Below are 13,150 nucleotides of genomic sequence, written 5' to 3' on the forward strand. Positions count from 1 at the left end.
CTTCTGCTGTTGCGGTATCCTGTGGCAACTCCGGTGTCAGGATATCTTCTAAGTCAACAGCTCCAGGCTCTTTCTTCTCCGAGCTTTCTCTTAGCTTATCCTTGTACAACGCTTCTTCGTTGAACACAACATTCTTGCTGCGGATGATCTTCCGATTTTCATCATCCCAAAACCGGTAACCAAACTCCGCGTTACCATAACCGATGAAGTAACACTTCTTAGACTTCGAGTCAAGTTTACTTCTTGCAGCATCATCAATATGAACATAAGCTAAGCATCCAAACACCTTTAGATAAGAAAGATTTACTTTCTTTCCGCTCCAAACTTCTTCAGGGATCTTAAATCCCAATGGTACAGACGGTCCTCTGTTTATTAAGAAGGCTGCGGTATTGATTGCATCTGCCCAAAACGTCTTTGGCAATCCACAGTGCAATCTCATGCTCCTTGCACGCTCATTCAAGGTTCGGTTCATCCTTTCCGCTATTCCATTCTGTTGAGGCGTTCCAGGAATAGTCTTCTCCATCTTGATCCCATTATCAGCGCAATATCTCTTGAACTCGCCGCTGATGTACTCACCACCATTATCAGACCTTAGACACTTCAACTTGAGATTCGTCTCAATCTCAACCATGGCTTTCCAAATTTTGAAAACCGAAAACACTTCATGCTTGTTCTTCATGAAGTAAACCCACACTTTTCTTGTGGAGTCATCAATAAAGGTCACATAGTAGTATGAACCTCCCAGCGATGCAACAGGAGCGGGTCCCCACACGTCAGTGTGCACCAGCTCTAACTTCTCAGACTTTGGCTCTCTTCCTCCTTTAGAGAAACTAACTCGTTTCTGTTTCCCAAGGATGCAGCTTTCACACATCTGATGATCCACCGTCTTCAGATCCGGAAGAGCGCCATTTTCCACCATGAGTTTCATCCCTTTCTCACTCATGTGTCCCAACCTACAATGCCACAACTTGGTCTGTTTGGCATTCTCGACAACAGCAACAGTGTCTTGATAACTCGTCGTCATATAAAGAGTTCCTCTTTTATGACCTCTAGCCACCACCATGGAACCTTTCTTGACTCTCCAGGCTCCACCACCAAAATTAACATCGTGCCCCATATCATCAAGTTGACCTACTGAAATCAGATTTCGCATCAACTTTGGCACATGTCTGACCTTGGTAATCTTCCACACACGTCCGTCTGACATTTTCAGGTTGATATCTCCAATACCAACTATGTCTAAAGGTAATCCATCAGCAAGATATACCTTTCCGTAATTTCCCGCAACATAATTCTCCATAATGTTATGGTGCGGTGTGGTGTGGAATGACGCTCCTGAGTCAAGAACCCATGAATCGACTGAGCTATCAACATAGGATATTGACTCTTTGGTGGTACTTGTAGCTGCATCACGAGCTTCAATTTTCCTCGGGGAATCAACAGACACTACCAATGCATCAGCGATTTCACGTGTCACTGCATTGGCTCCGCCTCTTGTGTTGTCTTCCTTCTTCGGTGGTGCTCGGCAATTCTTCTTGATGTGACCTGTCTTTCCACAATTCCAGCACTCTGCAGGCTGTCTGAATTTGGATTGACCCCGTCCATTCCTTGACTTCGATCTGCCATTACTTCGGTTATTTCTATCTGGGTTTCTCCCTCTGTTTTCCACGTTGAAAGCAGAGCTCGTTGATGCTTCCCCAGAGTCTATCCTTCGAACTTCCTCAGCAAGGATACGATCTCTAACATCATTGAATTTGAGCTTTTGAGTACCCACAGAATTACTAACCGCTGCCCTCATTGGCTCCCAACTATTTGGCAGAGATGCCAACAAAATCAGTGCTCGCACTTCATCTTCAAACTCGATTTCAACCGATGACAGTTGGTTGACAATCGTGTTGAACTCGTTCACATGTGCGGCAACCAGGCCACCTTCTTCCATCTTCAAATGAAAGAGTTTCTTCATGAGAAACACCTTATTGTTTGCCGAAGGTTTCTCATACATATCAGAGAGAACTTTCATGAGCCCTTCTGTGGTCTTCTCCTTCGCAACGTTGTGAGCAACGTTTTTCGACAGTGTTAACCTTATAACACCCAGAACTTGTCTGTCAAGGAGCTCCCACTCAGCCTGATCCATCTTCTCAGGCTTCTTGCTCAGCGGTTGATGAAACTTTTTTCCGTACAAATAATCTTCGATTTGCATTCTCCAGAATGCATAATCTGTACCGTCAAATTTCCCGATACTGTGCGCCAAACCATCTTCGCCTCCCATCGTTTCTGGAACCACCGTGTATTAGAACACCTCCGTCGACAAACCGATGTTACCGACAAAATTCACTATTCATGAAGTACTGTTCACGTGAATAGTAACACTGCAAAAAATTTGACCGATCACCGTAACTCAGGCTCTGATACCAGTTGTTAGGAAATACGCGGTCAAATTTTGCGGAAAGCCAGAATTTATGGGAGCGGGAAAGAAGCACACACACCAAATTGTTAACGGAGTTCGGCCAATGATGCCTACGTCTCCGGACCTGCTACAGATCTTTTATTATTAACCAGGGAATTTTTACAAGCTCACAACTCACACCCCGATCCCAAATACACTCAGAAATTACTAGTAATTTCTTAAAGAAGATTTTTTGTGAGAAAAAAAAGTTTCTTTTTTTTCCTTCTTCTTTTTTTCTTCTCCTCTCCTCTCTCGTTCTTTTCTCTCTGTTTTCTTGTTTTGGGATGATTTTCCTCTTCACCTCAGCTCTCCTTTTATAAGCATGAAGAAGGTGTTTGGTGGCTCACAATCTTTGACAAAACCAACGTCAACAATTTCAGCTCACCGTCCATGCCGTCACCGTCCATGCCGACCAACACGTAAAACGTGTTTTAACACAGCTTTGTTAATTATTCCTAACATTTACCAACCCTCCAGAAAAGTAGATATTAGGATCAACCACTGAAACTTGGGATGAAGATGAGCAAGGTGGAAGATTGGAGATGAAACCGGGATTAAATTTTTTTTCCTTTTTCTTGCACCAAACCGGGATTAAAATCTTTTTGGAGCTATTCGGCGTTGGACGACAGAGAGTAAACCAAAGTGTTGGGTTAGGGTCTGTAGAAAGCGATAAGCATACGTAGAGTGGTGAAGCTTTGTTGAGGCAAGGAGCGATCGGAATTAATCTCTTGGAGACTAATGAGAGAATTGGATAATCTAGTCTTGAGACGCGTGCTAAACAGTTTAATACCAAATCATCTGGAAGCATCAGAAAATTTGTCATCCTTTTTACCTCTTAGGGTTTTTAAAAATTGTTTTTTCACGTAAGGAAACCAAAACCTTTAACCCGAAATCGAAAACTCAGACCAAAACTGGAGATTGTACGTGTCTTGAGATTCAGCTATGTTTGACTTGATGAATTTGAGAGATTTTTTTTTTTTTTTGACAACTTGAGAGATTTAAGAAGAGGTTTATATCGGTTGCAATAAACGAAGGAGCAAAAGTTTTATGGCAAATCTCCAAAATAGCACATTTATAAGTTTATATCACAAAAATAGCACTCAAAAACTAAAATGACCAAAATAGCATTTTATCTTTTGAAAATTTTAATTTTTTTATTTTTCAAAATTTGAAATCTTTACCTCATTTCTCAACTCTAAACCCTAAACCCTAAACCCTAAACTTTAAACCCTAAACCCTAAACTCTAAACTCTAAATCCTAAACCGTAAACCCTAAATCCTAAACCCCACTCTTTAACTCTAAACCCTAAGTTTATGACTTTTGATAAAATATTAAGTGCTATTTTTGTGACTTTTGACTTTGAGTGCTAGTTTGAAAACAAAAACTTGATTTAGTGCTATTTTTGTCTTTTTCTCAAAGTTTTATGCATGTTTTATATACATTTTCCCTGTTCGTAAAGAAAGCTTATTTTCCTTTCTTTTTTTTTTTTACTTTTCCTTATCATTCTAGTAAAAATATAAAACGGCACGTGTTCCCAATTTTCCTAATTCTATACCGTAACTTTGTTATGTAAGGTGCGACTGATGACCATTTTGGAAACAAAAAAAACGAATAAAAATGAATATAGAAGAATAAAATTGCAGGAATGAAAAAGAATGGTGATCAATGAACGATGAGGAATAATGCATTCCCTAACATTTCTTAAAAAAAACACCATTCATAAAGAATAATTTTTTCTTCTCATTCTCTACCATTCTGAAAAATTGTCCTTTCTCTTCGATTTTGCGACAACACTTTCCTTTTCGAAGGAAATTGATACTCGAATTTTGTATTGGTGCGTTCTATTTCTTTTAAGGCTTTAAATCCAAAGTTCTTCAATCGAATAGATGGATCCCATGCATCAACCATAATTATTGAAAAACATTTATAAAAGTATTTAAAAGATGCAAATGTTTTTTAATTAATGATCAAAAAAAATGACTTAAAACAAAAATTGAAATATTGTTATTTAAAAAAAAAAAATAATTTTCTCATTTAAAATATAGACAGTAAATTTTGCTTCAACATTTGTAGGCATTTTGTATCGTATTAGTTAGTTCTATGTATATATGACTAGGGATGTTAATATGAGCTCAATCCTACAGGGTTAGCCCTAACCCTGTGAAACCATTTGTATCTCTAACATTTATTTATGTAACAGGGTTTAAAAAGGACAAACCTTAATAGGTCTAGGGCTTAAATCTTAACCCTTTAATTTTGATTCACACAATTATTATACAATATTTAAATAGATACTGAAATTTTAAATTTGTTAGATAATGCAAAATAGAATTTTTCCGTCAAAATTTCAAAAACAAAAAAAAAATCAATTTTTTTTACCAAAACGGAAAATCAAGTTTTAGCTAAAACGGGAAATCAAGTTTAGGTAAAGCAGAAAATCGAATTTTCCCGCCAAAAACTAAAAATTGAATTTTCCCCCACAACTAAGAATCACGTTTTTCTGCCAAAAACGAAAACTGAGTAACGAAAACTGAGTTTTTCCCACCAAAAACTAAAATCGAGTATTTCGGCCAAAACCACAAAATCAAATTTCCCGCCAAAACCGAAAAACTCAATTTTAAGTTATGGCGGGAAAACTCGATCTTGCGGTTTTGGCTGGAAATCCCAATTGTGATTTTTTTCCGAAAACTTGGCTTTTTTGTTTTTGGCGGGAAACTCAAATTTTCGTTTTTGGCGGGAAAAACTCGGGTTTGAAATTTTGGTGGGAAAACTTGGGTTTGTGGTTTTGGCGGGAAACTCGGGTTTGTGGTTTTGGCGGGAAAACTCATTTTCCGGTTTTGGCAAGAAAAAATCAATTTTTCGGTTTTGACGGAAAAACTCGGGTTTGTGGTTTTGGCGGAAAAACTTGATTTTTGGTTTTGGCGGGAAAACTTGATTTTGCGGTGTTGGCGGAAACTCGATTTTGCAGTTTTGGAGAATAAAACTTGATTTTCCGGTTTTGGCGAGAAAATTCAATTTTGTGGTTTTGGTGGAAAAACTCAAATTAGGATTTGGCGGAAAAAAACACAATTTTTGTTTTTGACGGAAAAACTTTATTCTTATCTGTGGGGTCAAAAACTCGATTTTGCGATTTTGGTAGGAAAACTTGATTTTGATGCTCAACAAATTGGAGGAAAGAATCATATCATATCTTAATTTTTCTAATTTTATCTTTAAAATTTAAGAACAAAAATAAATGAAATATTTTTTTTCAATTAAATGGGCTAACCCTTGATTATAATTGGCTTAAAATAGGGCTTGGTTAAAATAGGATTGAGTTTATAATAAACAAAAGAGGATTAAACCCTAACCATGTAGTTAACATCCCTATATATGACATTATATATTGTATATAATATTTAACCAAATAATCATGTTCTATATTACTAATTAACCATTAGGCTTGTTAGAATAGTCTTTTGATGTTAAAAAAATATTACGTTTGTATAAAAACAATAGATCTACTAAAGGAAAATTTTATTACACTAACATTCAACTTAAACAGATATCCAAATAATCACATTCCATCAGGATAATTGATGCTTTAATATGACTGAATAACCAAAGAGAAAACTTATATGGAGATACAATCAAAGCATAGGTTATGACTATTCAAACGTATGAACGTAGTATCGATTGCAGATATAAAATGTATAAATACAATAGAAACACGAATGAATAATGTTTTGGTAATGACATGTCCAATCGTCTATCAGCACATGCAGTACACTTTTAAAACTACGACGGCAGAAAAAGATGTGATGTCTCCTAAACTAGTTTCTCAAAGTGACCTAAATTTTAGCTTCGCCCTATTCTCTTATATATGGACTACGGCATGCCATGTCGACTATACGTCAGAATCTTTCACAAATCAATGTCACTCACCAATAAATGCTGCTGAAATTTTTTCCCTCTACAGTGTACCAATACTTGTCACACGCCTATACATACATGTCTACATAATGATTGTGTGTGCATGTCGACGATATAAAAACTCTGGCCACGTGAGCAGTACTCCTTGAGAGTGGGAAGTGTTTCTCGAAGCAATGTCTCTTTAGACACGTTTCGGATTCCCGTAGGTTCGCCAAGAAGCTGACATTGCGTTCTTCACGTGAACCACTGTGTTCTATTGCTTAAGTTTATGTGGGATTTTTTTTGGACAAGCCTCGTCAACGATGTGATTACAAATCATATAGACTAATTAGTTAAACCAATAAGGTATCATGATCATTACTTGCATCTCGATGCATTGTTTTGTTTCGGGTACAAAGTCATGACGTTATGAATGTAGGGATACAAAGCAGGACCTACTGTCGACATATCTTTGTCCATATTGTATTCCAACTTGTTGCACAAAAAAAAATTGTATTCCAACTTTTAAATATTTACAGTCGGATACGCAACATTTACAAAATACAAATATCTTTCAAATTCTTGGAAATTTTGAATTTTCTTGCAAATGATGTCTCATCATTTCATCCACTTGATAGGCTGTTTTTTCTTCATATAATGTGTGAGCTGCTTGGTATAATGGTCATCACTGAGAGACTGACACAACCACTGCAAAAGTTTTTGCGTACTGTCTCTTCGACGCTCTAGCACGAAAGCCAATCAGAACTTATGCGTTTCTAGCTAGCAAAAACAATTAAAAAAGATAATTTATCCCAAAAATAAACAAAAATATAGCGCTATGTATGTTTCCAACTTATTTAAACTTATTTTAAAATTTATGAAATGAGAAACATATATCCTGAGATCAATAGTAAGATCGAAGAACATAAAGTTAAAGAGCCTCTAAGAATCAGGATACATTAGCGAAAATAATATCATCATGCCCCATGGGGTCCCTAAAATATTCCATCAATATATATACCTAATATTAGTGGCATCAAAGTTGTACGGAAGATGAACAAGAGTTTGCGATGGTAATTTCTAATACGACACAGCCTAATATTATGTTACTAGCTCGATCACATATTCACATGACATGACAATGTTTAACTTTTTATATGATAGATGATTTCATGAATTTTTGCTAGAATTATTTACATCCTAGGACAGTTTCAAGTTTTTTATTACAAAATAGAGTAGTTATTGCTCCTAAGGTAGTTTTTTACAACTACCAGCTAACTAAGTTTATTCTTGCAACTAAATAGGTCCCACAATTCTCAATTTCATTTTTCTTCTCTTTCTCTAATAGAGAAATAATTCTAAAAGTAACAAAATGAAGAAGTTGATAAATCGTAATCTGAACAAGATGTCGAAGAACAAAATGAGAAATCCTGAGAAATCCCAAGAGAAAATCTGGAAAACAAAATGAAGAATACGATCTCTTCATATCTGCCGCCGAAAACAAAATGAAGAACACGATTGCGGTTCCTCTGTTTTTTCGCCATGAATCAACACGACCAAGCTTCTTCTTCCACGCCGTGCTCAGCAACTCATCCGCCTCGCGTTGAGACAGTAATAAAAAAAAAGAAGCAAAATTTACGTTTTTGTTGTAGAAACAGAGTAATTTTGAGCTTGAAATAGTGTCTTATACGATATTTCTACAGGTTTAAAGGTATAATAAGCAAGAAAAATGAAAAAAACTGATGATTCAGGTGAGAATAATGGCTGGCGGCTATATAGAGAAATTCCGGAAAACCCTTATTGATTTTGGGGAAGATGAAGTTAAAATTACGAAAATGCCACTCATTAAAAAACATGAAAATATGATTCATATGTACATGATATGTTGGACATACAATTACACTATCCACATGTACAACAATCCATATGTACACTATTTTGAAATATTACAAGTAGCTCAACAATAAATTCAATTAAACATTTACGAATTTGTAACATAGATTTACAAGTTTCAACATTGTATGTTCATATGTACACAAAATTAATGTCACATAAGAATTCAAAGCAAAGTCTAAATTGTTTTGATTATGTAAATTTTGATTTTTTCGGACAGAGTTGGAGATATACATCATGTTCGTCTTAAATTTTGATTCATTCGGATAAAGTAAACAAACTCCATGTTGCATTTTTGTTGTTATGTACATCATGTTCATGTACACAAGTATATTGAGTACACGTGGATTTTAGTTCATTCAGTGGATTTGTCACTTATCACTGACTGGATCTATTTTTGTGATTCACATTTGAGGTAGGCGTGTACACGTCAAAGGTGTACACTGTTAATGTATAACAGTGTACACTATTTTGAAATATTACAAGTAGCTCAACAATAAATTCAATTAGACATTTACGAATTTGTAACATAGATTTACAAGTTTCAACATTGTATGTCAAAGGTGTACACTGTTAATGTCCACATGAAGTTTATGTACATATGTACACTGGTAATGTCCACATGGATCATTCGAAGATGTGGTGCAACGATATGTGGTGTCATTATACACATGTAGATTGATTGAAAATACCAAAATATGTGGTGTCATTATGCACATATAGATGGACTGACTGTTAGGTACTAAAAATGCCAAAATAAATATATACATGTGTACAAGTTAATTAAAAATAAGAAATATATACATGTGTACATATATACATGTGTACATGTTAATTTAAAATATATACATGTGTACATGTTAATTAAGTGTACACATGTACAGTTTGAATGTAATGTACACACAATTTTTTTTCACAAAATAAGAAAGAATTGTTTCTCCAACAAGAGGAATGTATCATATGTCCATTCTGATTTTTTCTTGTCCTTATATATGTATACATGTAAATTTATGTACAATGTGATTTTGTAAATGTACATTGTGATTTTGTACACCCATGTCGTGTACACTACCACATTTGTTGGACACACGTACGCCACCAACATTTAATTTACACATGTACACTAACGAATGTACACAACTTTACAACATGTTGAACATGTAACATGTGTCTCAAACAAATGTGTACATGTAAATATCCGTTAAAAGATAATATGTATATTGTACACGTATGCACTTGTCGATTTTGTACATTCATGTTGTGTACATATTATTAAAGAAATGTACATTTGCATAATGTAAAATATATTTTTGAGAGTTGTTGTAATATTACTGATGTGGGATAAGTTTAATCCTTTAGTAGTTATAGTACTTAAGGTGTCAATCCAAACTCTAGGGGATTTCAAGCACTAAGAATACATGTCATTTGGCTCAATCTAAATGCAATCAATTGTTTGTTGGTAACATGTGACAATATAAAACAAGACAGTAACTGAAAGATTTATATAATATGACAAAGCAGAACTCATGGGTGGTAGATAAATGATCCAATGTAACTAGTTCCAAATCAAGGTGTACAACTTCAGACAATCTTAATACATAAAACTATGCAAAATCACAATACTTCGATTACCAAAAATAAATGTTGATTTTCTCCAAAAAATGCAATTTTGTATATATGGTTTGGAATTGGAATGTACAAATGCAACATGATTATACACATTACATTTCAGAAGTGTAAAATCATAACACAAAATATCAGGAAACACAAAAGATGAAAGTGGTACATAATATATTGGTGATTTTAATGGTTTTCACAAACATCAACATATACGCTTAATTAATAAACATGTACACTTAGAATGTACATATGTACACATCTCTACGTTTACGCGATTTTTTAAAATAATTAATTCATTAATGGCATAATCGTAATTATGTCATCTTCTTCCCAAGTTCCTTAAAGTTACGAATTTTGCAGAAATTGGAGATTTTTAGCTCATTGGCATCTTGGACGGATGTTGACAAAAAAAAAAAGGCATCTTGGGCGGAGGAGCTGAGGACAGAGAGGAGGAGGAGAATTGGAGCTTTCGGACTGTAACTCGTTTTTGACCCGTCAACTACAAACACCAAAAGAATCAATTTTTCTTTAGTTTTCATCATCTAGGGTTTCACAGTTTTTGAATCCAGAACTCAAATTCATCAATGTTCGTGTCTTCGACAACAATTTACTCTTACTTTTCTTGAGTTTTTTTCTCTGCAAATTGTACGCCTCTTAGTATTGTTCGCTGCCATTTCGCTTAATCGAACGCCGCTGTTGGGTTGTCGATTAATGACATAGATGCGAATCTACTTGAAAATATAAAAAGCATCTCGTATGAGATTTAAAAAAGAGAATGTCAGAGAAAAATCGAAAAGGGAGAGAGAAATATGCTAAAACTCATGTGCTTTTTAAAAGTTTAATCAGTTAACTTTATGGTTAGTTAGTTTATTTAATTAGTATATAGGTAGAAAGTGGGTTTTGGTTAGAAAAAACTCCTCTAGTAGCAAGAACTGTCGCATAATGTTATAGAAAACTTAAACCTGTCCTATGGTGTAATATTTTCTTTTTGCTATGGCTTAGAAATATGTTAACATGGATTAATGCTATCAAAATTGTCATCATTTCGTAGATATATAGGTTTAAAAAAAAAGAATTCATTCCTGAAACTGAGATTTGGATTAATATATATAAAAAGCATTTGCGATTCACTGAGACAAACGAGCATATATTTTCCAATAACTATGGTGTGCCCGATACGATTAATGAAATTAAACCCTTTTAAGATTGAGTTCTCCCTAAACCAAACATTCTTATTAAATCTCAACTCTCATTAAAGCACAATTACATACACAGTTACACAACTCTCAACGTCCACAACAAATAAAACATGCACATTCAACTAAAACAAAACCCAACAAACATTCAATTAAAAACAACTAAAACAACACACACACAAACACAAAAAGAAAAAAGCTTTAATTGGAGTCTCGGACGTGGAAGTAATTTGGGTTCTTGACGACAATATCGTACATGTAAACGGAGCTGAATTTGGTGAAATCTTTAGGGAGAGAAATGAGATCAATGGATGAGCGTTTGTGGAATTGGAGAAGATCTGTGTCGCCACCACCAAAGTACCTCTCCCATCCAAGACTCCGGAGGATCTGCTCGAGGGTCGAGTAAGATGAGATCACTTTTCCAGTCGGTAAATAGACCATCACTTTCCTTCGGCTGTTTGTGTCGCTTCCTGACTGGTTAGGGTTCTCCACAAGCCTTATCACTCCGTTCTTGAATACCCACACGCCTGACATGATCTTCTTGAGAGAGATAAAAGAGAGAGTATGCGATGGTTTAGTGTTTTTTTAGTGAAGAGATGTGTCTGTATAACTGTACGTTTTTATAGAGGCTCTATCGCATCAAGACAAACATGTATTCTTTTGAACGTGACTAAAAGAACTTGTTTAATTATTACGCAGATTTTCATTAAGCAAAATTAAACGTGAATATTAATATTAGATTCACACCAGTGTTTTTTTCTAATAATAAAATAGATTAATATTTTATATAAAACATTATATATCAACATAATTTTTGTGTTGATAGATTATTAATACAGATGCTCTTATCTAGATATTTCAATAAAAAAAAATATTAATTTTTAAAAATGTATTATTCCATAATGTCATGTAATTATTATTTTTTTTGTCGTTGGTTAATTATGCTATTACAAACTATGAGAAATGTTACAAGACGATTCTACAACCGGCAATTCTACCTGCCTTATGAAAATTCACGTCTGACTGCATCATCCTGAGCCATCTTATGAGATCCATGCCTGACGGTACTCCTTGCGCCATGCCGAAGATCTCCTGTATGTTTTTCTCCGTAAATCTGAATAATGTCATGTCATTATGCATACAATCTTTTTATTTTTTAAATCCGACGGTTAACGTTACTTTTGCATCCTTTCTGATTCTACCAATTATAAGCACACTTTTCGTGATTAAACATTGTAATCCAATTCACTCACTCATCTTTTAAGCGACATATCAGTATTAAAAAACCATGGACAATAGCCCTAATGGTGGGAGAATCACGAATTAAGAGAACCACGCATACAATAATGGTAGGCGAATCTCTATCTCTTATATTAATTCTTATAAAGATTATAAATTATTCGATGCTACGCAAATTTAACAGCACACACTTCCCTAACATATACATACTATTATTCTATCATAGCTAGCCAATCGATTACTGTATTAGTGCACTTACACACACCCTTATGCGTCATCAGTCGAATGCATTTATAAGTTACACTATATTAATTTTCTTCAATGCCTAGAATTGTATTAACATTTTTATAATTTTGCTATACTGTTTTTTGTAAAACTCACACTATTATTTTCAGTTTTTCTAGCTATATATGTGTATCTTTCCATGTTTGATATAAATAATTTCTAATGAAAAAAAGAAGAAAAAATCAGTCTTCACTATTTAAAAATGTAGAGATGCAGGAAGATAATTAATATAAAGGAGCGCATCTATCTATCTAAAATATGTTCTGTGAATTGAAGAATTACTATATATGTTAGATCAAATATCAAAGGCATAAACTAATAATTAACAAAGTATAATTGTCGTTTCATGACTCCTTCGGCCACTAATGTAGCAAATATTCTTGCATAATTAGGTATCGCATAACATTCTCATGCCATCCTAAATATTCGACTGAAAGTATAATTATTATACCATTTCTGATTTGAACTAAATTACATTTACATTTACCTTGTTCATTTTAAACTATATCCATGAATATATACGATAGTCAAAATTTTCACATTTCTGATGCAGGAAAATGCATTGATTTTGAAAATTCG

At 34.5% G+C, this 13,150-nt stretch overlaps 1 protein-coding gene across 1 annotated transcript; it reads right to left on the reverse strand.

Moving 5' to 3' along the window:
* Positions 1 to 11,062: 11,062 nt before the first annotated feature.
* On the reverse strand, positions 11,063 to 11,658 carry LOC106371806 (flowering-promoting factor 1). The gene has a single exon (XM_013811912.3). The coding sequence runs from the start codon at positions 11,579 to 11,581 to the stop codon at positions 11,249 to 11,251; it is 333 nt and encodes a 110-aa protein (XP_013667366.1). The 5' UTR covers positions 11,582 to 11,658; the 3' UTR covers positions 11,063 to 11,248.
* Positions 11,659 to 13,150: the final 1,492 nt, after the last annotated feature.

This window comes from Brassica napus, chromosome C7 (assembly GCF_020379485.1).
Source record: "Brassica napus cultivar Da-Ae chromosome C7, Da-Ae, whole genome shotgun sequence".
Taxonomy (NCBI): Eukaryota; Viridiplantae; Streptophyta; class Magnoliopsida; order Brassicales; family Brassicaceae; genus Brassica; species Brassica napus.